The 22666-nt window shown below is 35.9% G+C and overlaps 1 protein-coding gene across 4 annotated transcripts in view; it reads right to left on the bottom strand.

The window, feature by feature from the left end:
* NOX4 (NADPH oxidase 4) overlaps window positions 1–22666 on the bottom strand; it is a 161439-nt gene that overhangs the window by 111420 nt on the left and 27353 nt on the right. For 3 of the 4 annotated variants that reach the window (XM_038568349.1, XM_038568351.1, XM_038568352.1), the window contains 5 exons: window positions 22449–22533; window positions 18858–18955; window positions 15304–15331; window positions 8076–8148; window positions 3743–3823 (listed from right to left, as the gene is read on the bottom strand). In XM_038568349.1, coding sequence (XP_038424277.1) covers window positions 3743–3823; window positions 8076–8148; window positions 15304–15331; window positions 18858–18955; window positions 22449–22533 — 365 coding nt within the window. The remainder of the gene's footprint in view (window positions 1–3742; window positions 3824–8075; window positions 8149–15303; window positions 15332–18857; window positions 18956–22448; window positions 22534–22666) is intronic. The other variant, XM_038568350.1, reaches the window with a different exon arrangement.

The raw sequence follows: 22666 nt of genomic DNA, 5'->3' as shown, positions 1-22666 counted from the left end.
ACCCATATAATACTGCTCTCTAAGCCAGCGGTCTTCAAAATCAGAGGGGGGAAAAAAAAACATTTTGAACATGTACCCTGAAATAAGTAATTTATGTATACAACCTACTGTACTAACAAAGTACATTATAAAAATACTCTGAGGAAAGGATTAACAGCAGATCTGAACAGTTCTCCAAACACTGTCTCCCTGGAAACATTTTGGGCCATGATAAATAGGGAATGCCAGCTGTGTTTCCAGGCAACATTGTTTATTCTTGGTGGAATGCATCTAAACCAGGGGGGCTATGAGTGAACTATAAAATCATTCAGGACTCACAGACCTCAGTTTCCTGTGTGCAGTGTGTTCTTACAACTGAGGGCATCCCTTGAGGAGATAAGGGCTGCTACTGAGATACTGGTTCTGTGGAGCACGAGCCTCACGCAAGGCAAGGTAGTCCATGCCTACCTATGTGGTTTATTCATCTTAAAACTGAGTTACCACACTGGAGGGAAGGAAGAGGAGGTGGGAAATAATCCTAACCAGCCAGAGGGATCCCCACAGAAGAAGGACCTGACATTATCCTATTGACCTTCTATGATTCCTGTCCTCTGTTATTCTATTCAATCAAGTGAACCTCATGCCAGATAATGGCCTATCGTGTCATATTAGTGTGAGTCTCAAGACAAAAGCATGGTCCACTCCAGTGATCATGCAGTTATATGCATATACATATGTATTATTTCCTTACTGTAAGCTAATGCGTTATTTTAAGCACTGTATCTTTGAGTAAACTGCTTGGGTTGACACACTTTTCAGAATATTGGGGGTATATTCCTTGTAATAAGCTTAGGATACTTTCTTTTTTTCCTTTTGATTTTCTGCTGTTTTTGACAGAAACTTGTCTTTGGTCATTGTAAACCTCTGGCTTTCTCTACAACTATTATTATAGGCTAGGGCCTTTTTACTTTGTTTTTATTTTTATTTATATATATTTATTAAGTTTTGTATTTTAGTTCCAGTAGAGTTAACATACAATGTTATATTAGTTTCAGGTGTACAATATAGTGATTCAACAATTCCATACATTAGTCAATGTTCCATAAACCCTGATGTTTATAGCAGCATTATCAACAACAGCCAAACTATGGAAAGAGGTGAACTTCCATTACTGATGAATGGATAAAGAAGATATGGAACATATATATTTACTCAGCAATCAAAAATGAAATCTCCTTTTGCAACAATGTGGATAGAACTAGAGCGTCTTATGCTAAGTGAAATAATTTAGTCAGAAAAAGACAAATATCATATGATTTCACTTAAGTCAAATTTAAGAAATAAAACATGAACACAGGGGAAGGTAAAAAAAAAAGAGAGAGAGGTAAACAAACCATATAAGACTCTTAACTACAGCAAACAAACTGAGGGTTGCTGATGGGAATGCAATGGGAATGAGCTAGGTATTAGGGAAGGCATCTGTGATGAGCACTGTATGTATTCTATACCATATATGTTAACTACAATTTAAATAAAAACTTGAAATAAAAAAATAGTAAGAGCTCATCATGATGCGTGTACTCTTTAATCCCCATCACCTATTTCACCCATCTCCCACCACTTACCCTCTGGTGACCATCAGTTTGTTCTCTAGTTAAGAGTCCGGGGATCCCTTGGTGGCTCAGCGGTTTAGTGTCTGCCTTCGGCCCAGGGCATAATCCTGGAGGCCTGGGGATCGAGTCCCACATCAGGCTCCCTGCATGGAGCCTGCTTCTTCCCCTGCCTGTGTCTCTGTCTCTCTCTCTCTCTCTGTGTCTCTCTCATGAATAAATAAATATATTTTTTTAAAAGTCTGTTTCCTGGTTTCTGCCTCTCTCTTTTTTTTCCTTTGCTCATTTGTTTTGTTTCTTAAATTCTACATATGAGCCAGATCATATGGTATTTGTCTTTCTCTGACTGACTTACTTCACTTAGCATTATATTCTCTAAGTCCATCCATACTGTTGCAAATGGCAAGATTTCATTCTTTTTTATGGCCAAATAATATTTCATTGTTGAGATATATATACATTTTCTTTATCCATTAATCTATTGATGGACAGTTGAACTGCTTCCATAGTTTGGTTATTGTAAATAATGTTGCTATTAACATAGGGGTGCATGTATAGCTTTGGATTAGTATTTTTTTATTCTTTGAGTAAACACTCAGTAGTTTGACTACTCGATCATATGGTAGTTCTATTTTACTTTCAAGAAACCTCCATTCTGTTTTCCATAGTGGGTGCACTGTGCACTGTTGCATTCCCATCAACGGTACAAGAGGGGTTTCTATTATCTCCATATCCCTGCCAAAACTTACTCTTGCTTGCTTGTTTTAGACATCCTGGCAGGTGTGAGGTGATACCTCATTATAGTTTTTTTGTTTTTGTTTTTGTTTTGTTTTTTTTAATTTATTTACTTATGATAGTCACAGAGAGAGAGAGGCAGAGACACAGGCAGAGGGAGAAGCAGGCTCCATGCACCGGGAGCCTGATATGGGATTCGATCCTGGGTCTCCAGGATCGCACCCTGGGCCAAAGGCAGGCGCCAAACCGCTGCGCCACCCAGGGATCCCCCTCATTATAGTTTTGATTTGTATTTCCCTGATGAGTGATGTTGTGCATCTTTTCACGTGTCTGTTGGCCATCTGGATATCTTCTTTAGAGAAATGTCTGTTGATGTCTTCTGCCCATTTTTAAAAAATTTATTTATTTTTTAGAGAGTGCACATGAGCGGAGGTGGAGGGAGGAAGGAGAGGCAGAGAGAGAATCTCAAGCAGACTCCCTGCTGAATGAAGAGCCCAACATGGGGCTTGATCTCATGACCCTAATATCATGACCTGAGCCAAAATCAAGAATCAGACCCTTACCTGCTTGAGCCACTCAGGAAGACACTCATGTCTTCTGCCCACTTTTCTGGATCAGTTCTTTATATATCATGGATACTAATTCTTTATCAGATATATCATTTGCAAGTACCTTCTCCCATTGAGTAGGCTGTCTTTTATTTTTGTTGTTTCCTTCACTATGCAGAAGCTTTCTCTTTTGATGTAGCCCCAATACTTTATTTTGTGTTTATTTCCCTTGTCCCAGGAGACAAATCTAGAAAAATGTTGCTATGGGCTAGTAGGCCTTTTTAAACTAAAAATTGATAACTCCATTGTTACAAATTCTGCAGCAGCAAGACATAAGGAATTCCTAAAAATACAAACACTAAAATACCTTCTTGAAGTCCTCACTTCTTCCTAACTTTCTTTTAGAGATGATCAGGATATCACTATAGAGGGATGTCTGGGTGGCTCTGTCAGTTAAACATCTGACTCCTGATCTCAGCTCAGGTCATAATCTCGGGGTTATAGGATCAAGCCTCACATTGGACTCAATGCTCAGCAAGGAGTCTACTTCTCTCTCTCTCTCTCTCTGTTATTCTATCTCTCTCTGCCTCTCCCCTGCTTACACTCCCTCTCTCCAAAATAAATAAATCTTTTTTTAAAAAAGTACAATACTGTGGGACTTAAAACTAAAATCTTTCAGTTTTAATACACATTTATCCTACTTTCATTAAAATATACTATGCTAAAAATAGAACACTATTTTTACCCTCGATTCTAGTAACCAAGTAATTTTATCACTTCCTATAAAAATTTCTATAGATTTATCTTTCATTATCCCATTTTTAAGTATACATGTTTTAAAAAATATTTTAAAATATTTTTTAAACTTACCCTGAAACATGCAACATCAGTAGCATGTAGAAGACAAAGAAGAGATTATGAGTATACCAGAAGATGTCATAGTTAGAAACTCTGAAAAAAAAATAACTTAATTTCAATGTGACTTTACATTCCATTATTTCAAACACATGTCATAACTGGAGAAAGTTAAAATAGGAGTTCATCTCAGAATTACCTATTGGTATCAAAGTATTAACATACCATGCAGAGAGAACTGACAAAATTATAACTAATACTTTATAATTTTGAAGGTTCTGTGTATTTCAAATAAAGATACATGAAAAGAATTAAAATGTTTATTTTAAAGTTACTATGATGTAAGATTGAGAAGTAGGTAATAGGCTGCTAACATGTACTTTTATTGTCCTTTTGATCAATATTCTCAATTTTCCAAATGACGTTTAAAAAAAATAATGCTCTTATTGCAATACATATTGGGAGAGTAGTCCAAGGAAAGTTAAATTGAGAGAAATTAAATAAATGCTCATTAAAGTTTTATATTCTTTTCTGAACGGCATATATGTTAAAAATAACACCTTGGTATTACTGCCCTGGAGGAGAACCACAAGTTGAAAAGAATTTAATTCACTTAAGCCTTATCTTCCTCATAAGTTTGTAATGGCATCTTTATTATTCAGCAAAGCCCTTCTAGGGCTTTCTATCAACTCTATCATTATATTCAATTCCTTGGTCATTTTTGCACCTGAGTCCTATTCTGTTTTAAGTTATTGAAGCTTAACCATGTTAATGTTTAGTCAGCCACATTTCCCCTTTTACTCCTCTCTGAAACATGTACCCTGGATGTTCCTCAGATGAACTCCAGGATTGTTTTCACTAAATTCAAAAACAAACAAAATAATCTATCTTGAGCTTTGACTGGAATTGCAACAACCTATAAACTGATTGAGGAAGAACTCCATCTTTATAGTACACAGTCTTTATTCAAATCTCTACTTGTTTCTCTCAGTGAAGGTCTATGTTTTTCTGTATAGCTTTCAATTCGTTTCTTATTAAGTTTACTCCTAGATAGTCTATGTTTTTGTTGCAATTGTGAGTGGTACCTTTTTATTTTATTCAATTTTCAAACTGATAATAGCTGTTACATTAAAGCCATTTTTAATATTTGTTTTGGGTTCATTAACCTATTTCAACTCTTTAATTTGGTATAACACTTTTTTTTTTTCCCCATAATTTCTTTAGATTCTCTGGCTAGAAAATTACATGCACCTTTCAGGAAATAATGATGACTTCTTGTTGTATGCTTTCTAATAATTCTATTTCTAATATTATAAGTGTTTGATTTCTTAACATATACAAATAATGGTAGAATTAAAAAATATCACTTGGTTTTTCCATAATTTTCTTAGGAATTCATCTTAAGTTTCTTTGGTAAATATGATCTTAGTTCTGGATTTTTATATTTTTTAATTCTATAAAGGAAATTAATTCTTAGTCTATTCTACTTATTTTAATTCAAAACTAGAGCTCAGATTTAATCATCACCATTTAAAAATCTATTGAGATGAAAATGTTTGTTTTCCTGTCACCTGCTGTTAAAATATACTACTTATTTTAATAGATTGACCACTATTGAACCATTGGTGAATTACTAGACTGTATTCAACTACTCAAAATGTGGAGCCATTTATTCATTTCATTTCAAAATGTGGAGCCATTTATTCATTTCATTTCTCATTGGTGAAGTACTAGACTGTATTCAACTACTCAAAATGTGGAGCCATTTATTCATTTCATTTCTCATTGGTGAAGTACTAGACTGTATTCAACTACTCAAAATGTGGAGCCATTTATTCATTTCATTTCATTTATTCACTTTATTTCCTCACTGGTAAAGAGAAAAGGTTAAAAAAAGCTTATCTCCATGATCCATGGACTCCCTGGGGATTCCATGATTCCTTCAGGGGTGCATGCGTGGCTCAGTTATTTAAAGCATCTAACTCTTGACTTCAGCTCGGGTCATGATCTCAGGGTCATGAGATCAAGCCTCACAGTGGGCTCTGCATCAGCAGAGAATCTACTTGAGGATTTTCTCTCCCTCACCCTCAGCCTCTCCCTCTCCTCAACTTCTCTCAAATAAATAAATAAATCTTAAAAAAAACTCCATGATTCCTCCCAAAAAAGTTTGGAGAATAGTAGAGTTGGTTTTATAATATCCTTTAAAGAATTGAAAAATGGGAGAGCCTGGGTGTCACAGTCAGTTAAGTGGCTGACTCTTGATTTCAGCTCAGGTCATGATCTCAGGGTTCTGCAACTGAGCCCCAAGTTGGGCTCTGCACTCAGTGTGGAGTCTGCTTGAGATTCTTTCTCTTCTCCTTTCTCTATCCCTCTCCACCACTCACACATGTACACAAATGCTCTAAGGTGAATAAATAAATCTTTTTAAAAAATAAAGAAATGAAAAACTAAAGACTACTAAACATTTACTGAATTATTATGAGCATAAATGTAATGGCTTAGTTGAAAATAGAAGCTGATCTTTATATTCCATTGTACAAGACTATCTCTCAATTAAGGATATTTTTTTCTAGATGTAGAACTCATGTATTTTCAATCTTGCAAATAAATATGTCAGATGCCTTAATTTTCCTTCAAAAATACCAAAAACTGAAAATGAAAGTTTTTTAATGAATGCTTTACCAAACTAAAAGAAAATTTCTGCCCAAAAAATTGGTGCTCATGCACACTAATGTTAGAGATTTAATTTGCCTTTCTATAAGGTGATTTCTAATTCTTTTTTTTGTGTGTGTGATTTCTAATTCTTATGAAAAGTCGTAAAAGTTACTTACTATTTGACCCAGACATTGTACAACTATATTTTTTCCTTAAGACATACCTGAAAAACTATGCAAAGACATATGGATAGGAGTGTGTTTCAGAACTGAAATACTATAAAAAAATGGAATCAACCTATAATATCCTATAATATCCAAAAATAGGGGAATGGGGAAAATAATGTATATATGGTAATAGCTGTTCCATTAGTAAAGAGGATGATAGATAAATATTTATTAATGTAGAAAAATGTTCCTAATAGATTTAAATAAAAAGCAGACTTAAAATGGTATATATAATATGATGCTATATTGGTAAAATACATAGATATATGAAGAGAGATCAGGAGTGTGAAAGGAAGAAAAGGAGAGTGATAATGGTGGCAAGAGAAGATGGAAAATGAGTGAGCAAGGGCAAGGAGGGTTAAGCCTATAATCATCAAAACCAGAAAATTTATAGAGCTAATCTCTGAGTGGTGAGTTTACTTGTGACACTTGTGTATGTGGATGTGTGTACAGATGTGTTCAGAAGTGCAAGGGGAGACTCATTTTAATATTCTGTTGGGCAAGGGCACCTGGGTGGCTCAGTTGGTTAAGAATGAACTGTGGATTTCAGCTCAGGTCATGATCTCCAGGTCATGGGATCAAGCCCCATATTATGCTCTGTGCTCAGTGAAGAGTCCGCTTGAGTCTCTCCCTCTCCCTCTGCCCCTCCGCATTCCACTTGCTTGCACATGTGAGCTCTTTCTCTAAAATAAATAAATAAAGTCTTTAAAAAAATAATCTGTTGGGCAATTCTTTTCAAAGCATGTATGTGTGTGTGTTTCCATTAAACTTCACATCTCAACAAGTAGAATGCCTGAAGATTTTTGAATATTATATATTTACTCTTTTTTGCTTTCTTAAGCAAAAAGTTTGGCCAGAAACATAAGAGGCTGTTAAAATGGTATGAAATACAGAATGTATTCATCAGAAAGAACGTGTGAAGGTGCTCATGAAAATGTATACCTGCAGTTGCTCAAAATCTCAACTAGAAGAATAAATATGCATGCAGATATTTCTGATTATTTTAGCAGATGTCAACTAACCACGTTTCCAAATCTTCATTTAGAATACTACATTAAATTGCAGCAAAACAAACTCACACCAGGAAATGAGTTATAGAATAACTGTGATATATTCCTTTGCATACATGTTACATTCTCATGTCTCATAGAGATATACTGTCCTTCAGATGGATGACTCTAAGGAACTAAAATTTCCCTAGTCATCAAAAAGTCTCCATGTCTTCTTATCAACACAGAATATATTACAAAAACAAGCAGATTTTTTTCAAAAACAGGAAATGATATATAGAAATGTCTCTACTTCACTCTTAATTATCCAAAATAGTCCATTAACCAGAATCTTGATTGCACTGGCTAATCATTCCAGTTAACCAAGACTTTTACTACATATGAAAGTGAAGATAATCTAAGGAAAATCTAAATCCTCTGGCCAGAAAACATCAAAATAATGACTCTGACACTCACCGTATTGCATATGTAGAAGCTGTAATCATCAGAAAGAGCACCAACACCATGCCAACCCCCGTCAGGCCAGGAACTATTAAAAAAATGTATATAAGTACATTTTAACTTAAGCCATACTGAGAAAAAAAGTACAAAAAATTATTACCTTAAAATCCAAAGTACTATGCTGCTCTGTGGGAAGCCCAATTCAAATCACATATCTCCCTATATGCTCCCTCTCAAAAAAAGCCTTTTTAAAATTAGCATGGTTTCAAGGTACTTAAGACAAACCAGTGTTTCTACCCTTAACAGAAGAGTCCACCTTAATATTTTCAAGTATTCCACTCAGAATGGTGAATGTGTACATACTTCTATGGGGACATGCTATACCAAATGTACATACTATATCAAATGTCAGTAATGAAAACAATGGACAGAAATTAAACATATATTTAATGGAGAAGCAGAGAGAGGTAGGAGGGGAAGACTTCCAAAGGTACAGAGCAATTTTAAAGAGTGAGCATTAAGATATGTTCATTATATTGATAGAGATGATGGTTCCATTGGATATATGCAAGGGTCAAAATTTATTGATAGTATGTATTAAATATATGAAATTTATTAAATCTTAATTATACATCAAAAGTTGTGTTAAAGGAGGAAAAAATAAACAACAGGGTTGACATGGAACACCTTTTACTGTTTTGTTTTTTTCTACCACAGTACTAAAACTCCCTTTCTCTCTCAAACCCTCTTTTATGGAACTAGTAACTGCTTCAATTTCAATGCAATTAATTTCTTTTGCACTTCACTATCTAGAGTAATTTTAAAGGAAAAATAAACAAAACCTTAAAGCTTTCTAAAAATCACCACTTCAAGTATAGAACAAAATAGTAGACTTCAGGAAAAAAATTATAGTGCTGATGTTTTAAGAAAATTTGCTGGCATATTTCCTTAGTATGGAAAATATGCTGTATGGAAAATCAGTGCTTCTGATATGACATAATCATCATTTTTAACAGAGAAAAAATGTCCAAATGTGTTGGTTTTCAAACTTAATACTGACATTATAAATGGCTAAATATCCAAAGTAAGCCCAGATAGCATATCCAAAATGAATAGTTGATTTATCAAAAAGAACTAAAATCACAATAGTATCATTTCTTATTATCTTATTCCTACCAAATAAAATATCTTGTCTATAAGTTACCATTATTTATTCTTATAATCATACAAGCAACAGTAAGTGTCAAATGCCCCAGTGGAGAGATTCCATCATAAGTCTTTCTGGAGAGCTACTGAAACAATTGTATCTTCAAAAGTATAGACATCCCCCAACTTCTCTCCTTGACAAATAACTACCTAGAAGACAGAAGGGCCATCATGGACTATAAGCCACTAGCAGAAACAGACAAGCTGGGTACAACAGAAGAGCAACACAAGTGTGCATCATTAGGATCCCAACAGCTTAGAATCACTGGATGAGTGGAAACAAGTTTCTACTTGTAAAGGGCCACATGAGAAATTAAGGAGTTAGTCTTTGGATACTTAATACCTGGATAATCTTTCCTCCTCAGTTTCCCCAATGTATAGATTTGGAAGCCTGACAAGACTTGCCTTTCCTGGTGTGCTTAATCCAAATCATCTCTTCTCTATGCTTCTTTCCCAGGGCACTCCGTTGCCCTCATCTTTCCCATTGCCCCAGGTGAGTACTAACTTGCTAGGGGTAAGAGAAGAACATGATGACTATACCGGTTCACACTAAAGGGCTAATAACTACTATACAGAAAAAATGCTATTTACAAAGAATAACATGCCTATAAAACAACCTGGCCTTTCCACTGCAAATTTTCCCCCAAAGAAACATAAACATATATCTACATAAAGGTTTGTTCAAAAAGTATTCATAGCCACTTTATTTTTAACAGTCAAGGCCTGTAGACAACTCATATCTCCATCAACAAATGAATGAAGGGGCTCCTGGGTGGCTCAGTGGGTTAAGCGTCTACCTTTGGCTCAGGCCACGATCCCATGGGATCCCATGATCCTGGGATTGAGCCCTGCATCAGGGTCCCTGCTCAGTGGGGAGTCTGTTTCTCCCTCTCTCTCTCCTTGTGCATGCACTCTTCCTCTTTCTCAAATTAAAAAAATCAAATGAATGGATAAACAATTGTGGTATTATCTGTACCTGGAAAATTAATCAGCAGTTTAAAAAAAAAATGAGGGATCCCTGGGTGGTGCAGCGGTTTAGCGCCTGCCTTTGGCCCAGGGCGCAATCCTAGAGACCCAGGATCGAGTCCCACGTTGGGCTCCCGGTGCATGGAGCCTGCTTCTCCCTCTGCCTGTGTCTCTGCCTCTCTCTCTCTCTCTCTCTCTCTCTCTGTGACTATCATAAATAAATAAAAATTTAAAATAAAATAAAATAAAATAAAATAAATAAAAAATGAACTAAAAGCAATGACATACATGAATCACAAATTATTTGACTGAATGAAAAAAGCCAGACATTCTCCTCCTCAAAAATTCCCAAGGATATAAACTCTGTGATTCCTTTTATATAGTATTCTAGAATATCCAAACCATTCTCCAGTGACAGAAAGCAGATTAGCTGCTAAGAGGAGTAAAGAGCAGGATGCATTATAAAAGGACATAAAACTTCTTGGAATGATAGATATATTTGTCATCTTGATTTTGGTCTTGGCTTTACAAGTATATACATATGTCAAAACCAATAGAATAGCATAATTTACATACGTAAAATTTAGCGTACTTCAATTGTAACAATACATTTGAAGAAAAAAAAAAAAGGTCTTTCTCTCTCACTTCAAGTAATTGAAAAAAAAAAAAAGGTTATTTGACCAGATGAATAAATAAATGATAGAATCCCAGATGGCTCCATCATGTGAAATGTGTGGCTGAAAAGTCCTCTTCGATAATTTTCTTGGGGCTTCATTAAGGTCTACTGTGCCTGCACACAAGGTTTCCCATGTGGTTCTAAATATGCCAAGATTAGTTATGAAATGTCTATAAATCACTTCATCAGGACACCTGAAAAAACTGAGTATGTTTAGTGTACAGGCATAATTCCCGAAGTATATTACTTGAACATTAATTCCTTGAGATATTAATTTCTATTACTCAAAAGTATAATAACTATTCCTTGAAGAGTCACAGGACACATTAGTATATTAGGTCTGGGAAGTACTATTATCAAGAAACCAGTTTAAATTTGAACAGATCTTTCCTCAAACATTTAACTAGAGAATTCCTTTTAGAGCAGAACACAGAAAATGTATTGGAATGATTTTAGGAGGTGGATAGGAAAAGAGCTGACATCAGTCACTTGAAGATGAGGTAGACAGTTTGGCCAATAGGATGCACATTATGGGATAATGGTCCAAGTACTGTCCCTTGGGCCAAACCCCAATCTCACTGGATCTCATTTGTAAATTTGGGAGAATCAAATCAATGCTTTTTAATATTCTTTCAGATTTAAGAAGTTATCTTTTTCATCTAAAGGATTCATGTTTCCTTTCTTGCTCCTGGAAGTATAAAAAGATCAGTTTGTAGTTTATAAAGTAATAGACAAGATCAATGAAGAAAAAGTTACTTATAATTAGCAATAAAAAGAAAAAATTAGGGGCGGCGGGTGACTCAGTTGGTTAAGTGTCCAACTCTTGATTTCGGCTCAAGCCATGGTCTAAGGGTCATGAGATCGAGCCCCGCAATGGGGGTCTATGCTCAGCAGGGAGTCTGCTTCTCTCCCTCTCTCTCTACTCTTTCCTCTGCTCATACTCTCTCTCTTTCTCTCGAATAAATAATCTCTAACAACAAAAAAAATATTACAATTATAACAGTCCAGAAAAAAAAAAAGGAGTACCTTAAGAAGCTCTGATTTTCTGTCACTGGAATTAAACTGATCATCTGGATGCTGTAAAGGATAGCTATGTATCAAGCAGCAGAGTTAAACAATTGGCTTTTATCTTCAGTGAGTATTTTCTGGGCATCTGCAGTATGCTCTTAATTGAGAAAAAAAAAAAAAGAATCCTGCTCTAAAAGAAATCTCAGTTCAATGTAGGAAATAGGATAAGCAGACAAGTGAAACATTAAGTACTCAAAGAGAGCTAAGTGTTTTCCAGGTACATAAAAGGGCGCCCTAACCTAGCTTCCAATGACAGCTAAGTTAAGATCCATCATATTAGCTTCTATTACTACATGCATTCCAGGAGTCTGGAAGCACAGGTTGAAAGTAACTGAGTTAATCAAAGCTTCCTAGGCAAAGTTACTTGCCAAAGTGAAGTACCCTGTGAATTCTGAATCCTTCAAATTATGAAGCAAAAACTATAATTGTTTTCTTAGGAAAAGACATGCTTGTATGTTTAGTCTTATTACTTTTTATCTATGCATATTAGATTTGTTAATTAGTTGCCTTTAAAGTGAATGATTGCACTGTACTTCCATTTCTAGATGAAACTGAGAGGTCATTTTTGTCCATACCCAGATGTGGTCAGAAATATACCATCTTGTACTCATTATCCTGTTTTCTCAAACATAACTGGAAATACAGTTCTATTTGTTTATGAGTGTTTTTCCTAATTGAAATTGGATACTGTGCATTTTATTGTCATCATACAAGGTACTACCAAATTTGGAAATAATGTAGTAAACATTTGGAAATGCATATTTGAATAATTAAATCTTTCAAACTTGTTTTATTTTATAAATTCTTTTTTTTTTTTACGTTTTTCAAACATAAATTCTTAATTGGACTGTTTTTAACATTTCTTATTGAGAGATCTAACTACTATATTTTATGTTACTTGAATTGCCAAGGCTTTAGTTTCTACAAAACAATCTTAATTTCTCAGTTGTGGACTACATTGAAAAATATTTAAGGACAAGGAGAGAGAAGACTCTGTGTAATATTAAACAAACTAAAATCCAAGAAATATATTAACCAATAAAAAATAGTCATTATCACTAGAACATCTAAAAACACGCATGCAATCCTCCATCAGAAACATGATTTTTTCTAGGCACTGTATCTAACAAAGTTCAAAGATAGCATGAAATAGTTTGTCATAGACATATTAGTAATACAAAGCTAGATTAAGTCTTTTGTAGAAAATTCTCTCTTATCCCACTGCCATCCTCTGATTCTGCTTTGTTCCCTCATCTACTAGTCAGTAGGGTCAATCAGATGCCCTATAAGCCCTAGACTCATACTTAGGGGTCCCAGAATATATTCCAAGCTAACAATGTGGGAAGTGGATGGCTCCTCTGGCCAGCACAGAATTTCTTTCATAAAATAATGTAGATTGGGACACTAAAATAATGTTGACATGCTGATTTGGGGTGATTCCTGTTGTCTGTATTGACAGAAATCCCCCCCCCCAAAAAAAAACATTTACTTGAGGATCCTGACTGCCCTAAGGAAAGCCCTGCCTCACAGTGAAGCAGCTCACCTTCCAGTGGAAAAGATTATATATGTAAGGAAAAAAAATATTCTACAATATAGTACTTTAACTATGCATCTGTAGGAACCTACACTAAAAAGGAGACCAGCTCTGCCTATTGGAATCAGGAAGGAATTTGTGGATGATGGGGGCATGTCAGCTGAGACTCAAAGATGAGCAGATGTAGACAGGGTTAAAAAAAAGAAAGAACAGAGTAAGAGAGTAGACAAAAGTTAGGTGTTGTGAGAAGGTAATTACAAGAGTATGATGAGATGTCCAGCAAGAGTGAAATGGAAGCTCCTTAGATACATGGTAAGGTTAATAACATGTACTGTTGGGTCACACCACAGAGACTCTCTAGAATGGAGCCAGGAAATCTGTGTTTTGAAGTATTATCTCTAGTTAGTCCAATACCACTCATGGGAACTTCTGGGAAGTAACACAGGATGATGGGGTTTCATGCTACATGAAGAGATCACCTGCTTCTATACAAGTATTCATTATGCTAAGCTCCTTAATGTACTCTATTCATCATACAAGAAATCATGTTATATGTTTGGAAACTAAATTTTTTCAAACACTTTAAATATCCCAATGTTTCACCTATATTTGCTGCTGTGAAAAATAATATTATAACAAAGTTCTTGATTATTTCTGTAAAAATAATTCTTATGAACCAAAACATACAATGATTCATATATAATGTTTTGTTTTTCTGTTTTTTTCTTTCTATTTCTCATCCAATTCTTAAGGCTTAAATAAAAAACATGCTTTCAATGAGCAAAGTTATAAGCAAAACTAAAATTGTGCTCCTAAAGAGAAAACTGTGAAATACTTTGTAAGTGGCAAACATCATACATATATAAACAGAAAAAAAAAAAAAAAAAACATGTTTTATAAATCTAAATATACTGTTGTCAGGGAAGGGGAAAACACCAGAATTATAGCTATTTTCCTAAAACTGATTGAAAAAAAAAAAAAAACAATGTATTTGACAAAGCCATGCCTCAGTCTTACATGCAATCTTGATCCTTAATAGGGTATTTATGATAGCCAAGACACACACCATCTCAACTACCAAATTGTCCTTATCTCTGAAATAATGTGCTAAAAATGCCCCAAATGCAGTTCTGTTCTTTCATCCTTATTAATGTAAGGCTGAGAAAGAGAAGAATTTTAGTAAGAATTATACTAACATCAGGGTAAAATTTTGAGATGTTTAAATGTGGTTTAACGAATAAATAGTCTAGACTGAGATTTCATAGACAATATGCTAGAGAAGAAAAAGTAAATTACAGATGAAAAAGGAAATACACTTCAAGAAAAATAACCGATTTAAATGACTATTCCCCTCTTTTTATGTAGGCTTTAAGATCATCAAATATTCTACTAAATTACTGAGTTTTAAAAACTGCATCAATAATCAGAGTGCTTGGTGTTTCTTTCTAACACCTTGAGGGTAGGAGTCTATTCTGTGTATTATTTCTAATACTACTTGCCACCACCAGTGGCACAAAGCATGTCCTCAACAACCATATGGCATCACATCATTGTCATTGGAAGAACATATGAAAGGCAAATGCATTTACTTAACTTTTACTCTTCATTCATTCGAACCTCACCATTTGCCTTGCCCCTCTGTTTTCAATGCAATTTATGTTTGGTAACATTTGTTCTGATCACAAAGTTTTCATGTTTTATTTTAACATACATTTAATTGCTATGTAATTCAATTATGCTTATTCTCAAAGATTTCCCTGAATCTTCAGAAAGAGCAATCAATAACAACTTACCTGTTGTGAAGAGAAGTTTTCTAGGATCCTGAGAAAAAGGGAAAAAAAGTGGACTGAAAAATAAAACATTGATAATGCAAAATTTTACAAGGAGTCTGCTGGGTATGTGATCCATTAGACATTTAAGATACTAGTCTCCCAGTGGAAATGAGAAATTCAATCAAGTTTCACGTTTTCATGACACTAGAGGAGATTCTAACAAGCACAAAATCCAGCCCATTAGAGGGGCACATAGGTGACTCAGTCAGTTAAGCAGTTGACTTTGACTCAGATCTCAGGGTCCTAGGACTGAGCCCCATGTTGAGTCCTGCATTTGGGTTCCATACTCAGCAGGGAGTCTGCTTCTCCTTCTCCCTTCTGCCCTTCTCCCTATTCATGTATGCACACTCTTTCAAATAAATAAATAAAATCTTTAAAAAACATCCAACATGGAGAGACTGTCCTTCTGAAAAAGGAAGAGCCCTGGATAAAGAGTCATAAAATGTAGACTTTCATCTTAATGGCTAATTATAAAGCTTTTAATAGTGGCCCAAAGCCCACCTTTTGACTATTTTGAGATTCAATATCTTTGACTATAATGTGGAAATATTAATAATTACTTTGTCCACCATAATTGCCATACTGCACCTACAACATGTCAAGACAGTGAGAATCAGAAGTGATAAAATATGTAGGGAGGGTTGTCACTGTAAATTCAGTTCAAAGATTACTAATTGAATACTTACAATGTTTCAAATACTATGAGTGATGATACTCAAAGAGGACAGGTTCTTATAACTCAGAATTATAAAAATTAATATTGTTAGTGTAATCTGTCCTTTAAACTACATCTTTCATGGCGCAATGGACTTTAGGCAACTCCCTTTCTATCTTCTGGAAAACTGAGATCAATCCCCAGTAGATTTGTGGATTTGTTTTTCATCCTAATGGTGCTTAATATTGCACAATTTTTGAAATTCTTTCCTAGGCCTCCATTGAATCTGGAGTCAGGCCACTCTATATACAAAGAGGGAAGCCATTCATATGAAAAAAATTGAGAAGCCTTGAATAAAGGCCACTTGCCCATGAATATTTTCTCTTCCCATTGGGGCCAGATGACTTCTACCTCTGACATTAGGAACACAGCTCAACAGTAACCTAGAGCAACCTTCTATATAAACAACTCCTGAAAATACAAGGCCAACTGAACAAAGTGGTAATACCAGAAATATGAACATTTAGCTGTGAGAACTCGGAAGATGCAACAAATTATCACCGCCAGGGAATGAGGATGGAATGTGAGAGTAAGAGATAGTTTCACACATGACAGGATGAGGCAGATTCAGCTAGGCCATCAAGAATGTGCCACTCAGCAGCTGCAGGGTGGGTCACTAGAAATCTGCAGAAGACCTAGAGAGAGCACAAAGCAAAGGACAATAGAACATATGGCACAAACCCACCTTTCTCAAAGACAACTCACAGAAGATTGTATCTGTTTTTGCATGCAGTGTGTATGTGTGTGTGTGTGTGTGTGTGTGTGTATGCATTTTTATCCTCATCTAACGTACTCTCTGGTGACTACCAAGGATTCAAAAATATTAACTAAAATAAAGAAAAGAGGGAGAAAAAAAAAGAAGGAAGGAAGGAAAAAAGCAAGGGGAAATAGAAATTAAAACAATGAGTTACCATTTTTCATCTGTCAGATCGGCAAAAATTAAAGAAAAACAAAAACAATTAACGTACAGATATAAGCATTCTGACAAACTTGGTAGAAATGTGTCAACCAATGAAGCCTTTTTAGAAGCCAATTTGGCAATGTCCAACAAAACTAAAAATGTACATTCCTTTGAAACCAGATACTACTTCTAGGAATCTGCCTAGCCAAAGCATATTTAAAAAAGAAACAATTTATTGGAGTGTGGATTGTAACAGAAACTCAAAAACAACTTAAACATCTATGAATAAGGAAAAGGCTAAAAATAAACTATCACACATTAATATGAAGAGAATGATAGATCTACACTATCAGATACAGCAAGCAATAGTACATGTAATTATGGAAACAAGAAAATTGCTGAGGAATAGGTCTCATAAAATGTCACTCAAAATATAAGAGAACAGAAAGTTGTTAACTAGTGGCTACTTTTGGAGGAGATTTCACTTTTAAACTTTATCTGTTTTAAAATATTTGGGGGGGGGCACATACCCTTCATAAAAATGAAAGAAACTTAATAACTAAAAAACCTAAAGTGACTAAAATTACTAGACTGTGAAGCATAAGTATATGCCATTAAAATGATAGAACCATTATAGCTAGTAAATACCTTAGATTTTTACATAAGCAAGAGAGAGAAGCAAAGAAGGAAAGTCGATGGCAGAGGTAGGAAACAAAGAAGCCCATGTGCTGTGGGCAGAAAGGAATAGAGGAATGGTGGTAGGTCATGGGAAAGAGAAAAGGAGACATCTCCAGTTCTGGAATCATTACATTTGAAGAGCTTCCAGTGGCTCGTGAAGGAGCTGGCTTTGTCAGTGGTTCTTAATGCTGGGTACTCACCCCAATTAGCAAGTGAACTTTTAAAAAAGGTATCAATGCCTAATCCCAACCTAGATCAGTTAAATCATATTGGCATTTTTAAGAAAACTCGTGTCTAGTCAAAGAACTTCTCAAAGGCTGCTTGCCATTTTGGTTTTGTGACTTGTTTCTTGGTTTGTTGTTAGTCTTCCCTTCGTTTTCTTCTGGGAAGGAGATGAAGCAGCACATAATCACAGCAGTATTAATCTCGGTAACTTGGGTGATAGGTGGATGAGAGGTCGGAGCCTGGGAAGATGGGGGATAACCTTACAAAGTCACACCAGATTTAGCAGAGCAGGGTGGGGTGACCCAATTCCACAGCCAGCGGTTTGATTTTGATGCAGTGTTGGCGGGAAGCAAAGGCAGACTGAGGACAGGATGAAGTACAGAACCATAGCTAACCAGGGCCTTCGGCTCTGGCCCGGCACCCCGCACATACAATTTCATTTCATGGGTGTCTTCCCATGGAGAAAAGCAGCCCTAAGTCAGATATTCCCGGGAACAGAACTCAGCTCAAGGTCACCTGTTTCAAAGATTAAAACAAAACAGAGAACCACTAAAACTCAATAATATTTTTTAAGTCAAATAAACAGGTTATTCAGGATCTTCAAATAGTCAAGCTGCCCTTCCGCCCTTTTTCCCCCAAGCGCAGTATCTCAGTTATTAAAAAATGTGTGCCCTGTAAAGGCACTCTCGGCAGTGTCCCCTGGAGGAGAAGCAGATGACGCTGCTGGGAGGCAGAAGGCAGGCCTGAGTGGCAGCCCTCTGAACACTGCAGAATATAAAAAGTAGACACTGTCGAACTCCCATTTTCAGCAGGAGACACTGTGAAATAGTAATTACCTATATTTTCTATTGAAAAGGAACAAAACTCAACTTGACAACTGCATTTTAAAAGCACTCAAAAGGAGCAGCAAGGTGCAAATTTTCCGTGAAATTCACAGACCTTCATTAGTCAGCTCAAGAGAAGTGAAAGGCAACCGAGAAGACAGAGACCACCCACCTCATCTCGGTATCTTGCTGCATTCAGTTCAGTGAAATCCTCATTGTAGTTCACGGAGAAGTTGAGGGCATTCACCAGATGGGCTGCCACGTGCACACCTACGGAAGCACATGAGGCACAAGTCAGGGGGATTTTAATATATGTTCCACAAAGAGGACTTCTTTCCTCTTCCTAAGTAAACACAGGGTAAAATTTGACAGCTAGGTGAGTGATAAAATATTAAAGCGAGAAGGGAAATTATAAAGACACACACACAAAAATCATTATAGGTATAGTTGAGCATTAGAAATCACAAAACGAAAAAAAAATTAAATTAGAAAAAAAAGAAATCACAAAACGACGGACAGCTGGGTAGTTCAGTGGTTGAGCATCTGCCTTTCGCTCAGGTCATGATCCTGGGGTCCTGGGATCAAGCCCCACATCGGACTCCCCATGGAAAGCCCGCTTCTCCCTCTGCCTATGTCTCTGCCTCTCTTTCAGTCTCTCGTGAATAAATAAATAAAATCTTAAACAAACAAACAAAAAAGAAATCACGTAACAAAATGGAATTTTCAAAAGCTAGAATAAAACAACAACTGCAAGTCAGAGTTAGGAAACATCAAGTGTCAATGTATGGATAATATGGGCATGTATTTATTTATTTAAGCAGCTCCTGGATATTTGAATTATTCTACATTTTTCACCAACCTCTAGCTCCAAGTCTGCTGTACATCTTGTATACTTCCCTGACACTCAACCTAAAATATAGGCCCACTTTATGGCTTCTAGCCAGTTAAGATTTCTCACAATCCAAAACTTCAAATCATAACATCCTAAACCCCATGGCAAAAGTGCTGGTAATTGTTTCATTGGGATAAAAACCCAGGAAAACAATGATTACCATTTAATAATCTACCTACAGTGGCACAGGGAAACAGAGAGCTCAACCGATTCAGAGCCCACACAAAAGATGGAAGTGTTAGGAAATTATTAGACAGTTAAAGACAAATTCATCTTGGCACGGCTAGGGAGAAGAAGAATTATATCGAGGAGGCTGGACAAGGAAAACGCAAACAAACTTGTGCGTTGATGAAATGCCTTCTCTTCCCAGTCTCTTCTTGTAGGTAAAACGAGGTTCAAATTAACAGTCCATCATAATGTACTGGAAGGAACGACAAGTAACTAATTGGAAATCAGGTTTTCTTGGGATGCCTGGGTGGCTCAGCGGTTGAGCATCTGCCTTTGGCTCAGGGTGTGATGTCCAGGAATTGAGTCCCGCATCAGGCTCTCTACAGGTAGCTTGCTTCTCATCCCTCTTCCTATGTCTCTGCCTCTCTGTGTGTCTCTCATGAATAAATAAATAAAATCTTTAAAAAAAATAAAAGGAAATCAGGTTTTCTTGGTCACACTGTTTGCCTACCAACCCCTCAGGTTAGTTCTCTGTAAAATGATGGAAGTAGGAGACTTACTAAGACAAGTAACCTGAAACTGGTGAGTGACCACTACAGCCTATAACAATAGATGGTGTGTGGCTATTCAACAGAAAATGTGTGTAGAAACTGGAAAACTATGGTTCTCTCCAACCTAGCACAAGAGATGTAGATATACCAAGAGTTCTGAAGGACTCATGAAAACAAATAGAATGCCAACTAACTTAAAAGTTAAAGGATTTTTAAAGCTCTTGCCAGAATCAAATGAGAGGAAGGACAAAGGTCTCATTAAAAAGTGGACAGGAAGTTAGAAATGAGTTAACAAGCAAGGACAGAGTTCCAGGGAAATTGTCAAGAAGCTGTCCAGGTGAGACTCCACTCTGGCACAGGCATAAGACATTATTTAAGCAAAATTGGCTGTGTCCTTTAGCTTTATCAAGTCTGAAATGTGTAAGTTAAAAAAAAATCCTTTCATTTTAAATTAAAGGTTGATGCGTTAACAGCATGCTTTGTGGCTTTTCTTTCTGAATTCTCCTGAAAAAAAAAAAAAAAAGCCCTAGATAACAGTTATATGAGATACCCTTAAGGGATATCTGCTCCCTTTATTCACCTCCTTTAAAAGACCTTTTAGGTCAAAAGAAATCGGGGCTTCTAATTTTAGGCAGCAGGGAGAAAGCCAGACCAGGCATTTTGGATAGATGTTCTCATTTAATTCTCACAACAGAACAATGAGGTGGGTAGAAGCATCCCTATTTCACAGGTAAGAAAACGAAAGCCAGAAAGGGCAACCCAGTTGAGGTCAGGCAATTAGTGAGAGACAGAATGCAAACCGTCTGGAATACGTGTTCATTCATGGCAAGACTACGGGATCTCAGTCTTTTGGTTGTTCTCCAATTGAACCAGAATATTTGAACACAGCTACAGTTTAGAACAAATCGAGTTATAAATGTGTCAACATTCCCTGACCCTCCTGCTTTTCTGATCTTTCACTCCCTGTGTTCTAACCCAGCCCTGACCCTTGCTACACCCTTAATCCTCATCTCATCCTGGACTTTTACTCCATCCCCAGCCTCTTGAGTTGTATGGAGTCCTAATCCCACCCCTGAGCCTCTCCCCATCTCTTGCCTCCAGAGGTGGGAACCATGAATAAGATGTCCAGGGATAAAACAGTGCAGATGCCTGTTTCAACAGTACTTGGCAACTTTGTAAAAGTCAAAAGCTGAATGGCCTCTTGAAGGCAGCTGCATCAAAACATGTCTGATTCAAAACAGCCATGCATACCTATCCAGATCAATTGTCCCTGGTGTCAAAACAGCTCTGTCCAGCGGGACAATGTTAGGTGCTATGCCACTGAGATAATTAACCCCTGAGATCATAAATCACAATAACTAATTCTGTCCTAAAAACTTCACCTGAGTGACCACTCAGGTCTCATTTTAGTCTTAAAATCATGAGGCAGGTGCTACTGTCAATCCATCTTATAAAAGAAACAACAACAAATCAAAAACCAGAGAGCTTATGTAACATAAAGTAGAAGGGCAGTTGGAGATAGATCCAGCATAACTCCATCTCCAAAGTCCATGTACTTAATTAATACGTTTATCACTTTCTGTTCTAAAATTTGAAAAATACCACATAAATGTTCAGGATAAAAATTTACTTTAAAAAGACTTTTAAAAAGCAAAAGATTATCACTTGATATTTTAACTTGGAAGTGAACAGGATAAATTTCCACAACATTTGACATTTAATACCAAGTATTAATATCAAAGAAACATTTATCAAATATAATTTTAAATGGAATCACATTCTATGAATGGACATTTTGCATTCTGACATATGCATTTAAACTATCATATCTGTACTTTTAAACCTTCAAAACTTTTATCCTATTTCTTTTAGTCTTTCTAAATGAAACTATTTACTTTTAGGAAATAATTATTAACAACTTGAGGGCCAACTCTCATATATTATAATGTGAAAAGTACATATATAATGTGTAAGACACACTTATTTTTTGTAGCGCCAATAGGCAATTCTCTTTCAACACATGGAGAAAATTAAGGTATGTAATGAGAAAATCACAAGTTGGTGATAGTAAATAACTTACAGAAAAACAAAAATACTATTCATAAAATGTGTTCTTCTAACATAATATTTTATTATCTTTTGGTTTTCTCACCTGAAAAAATACAGATAGTGACACCACAGGTTATGTGGAATGTTCTGCTTTTATCCAACAATCTTCTGGTTCTCCTGCTTGGAACCTAAATAAAATCCAGTATGGTGAAAATGATGCAGCAAATAAGATATATGTACAAAGTTTTTCACTATAGCACTGTTTATGGTATCAAAGTTTTAAAAATATGGCAGAGGCCTAGAAATTATAGTTGGTGAGAT

This window comes from Canis lupus, chromosome 21 (assembly GCF_011100685.1).
Source record: "Canis lupus familiaris isolate Mischka breed German Shepherd chromosome 21, alternate assembly UU_Cfam_GSD_1.0, whole genome shotgun sequence".
Taxonomy (NCBI): Eukaryota; Metazoa; Chordata; class Mammalia; order Carnivora; family Canidae; genus Canis; species Canis lupus.
This window is presented reverse-complemented; position numbering and strand designations above follow the sequence as displayed.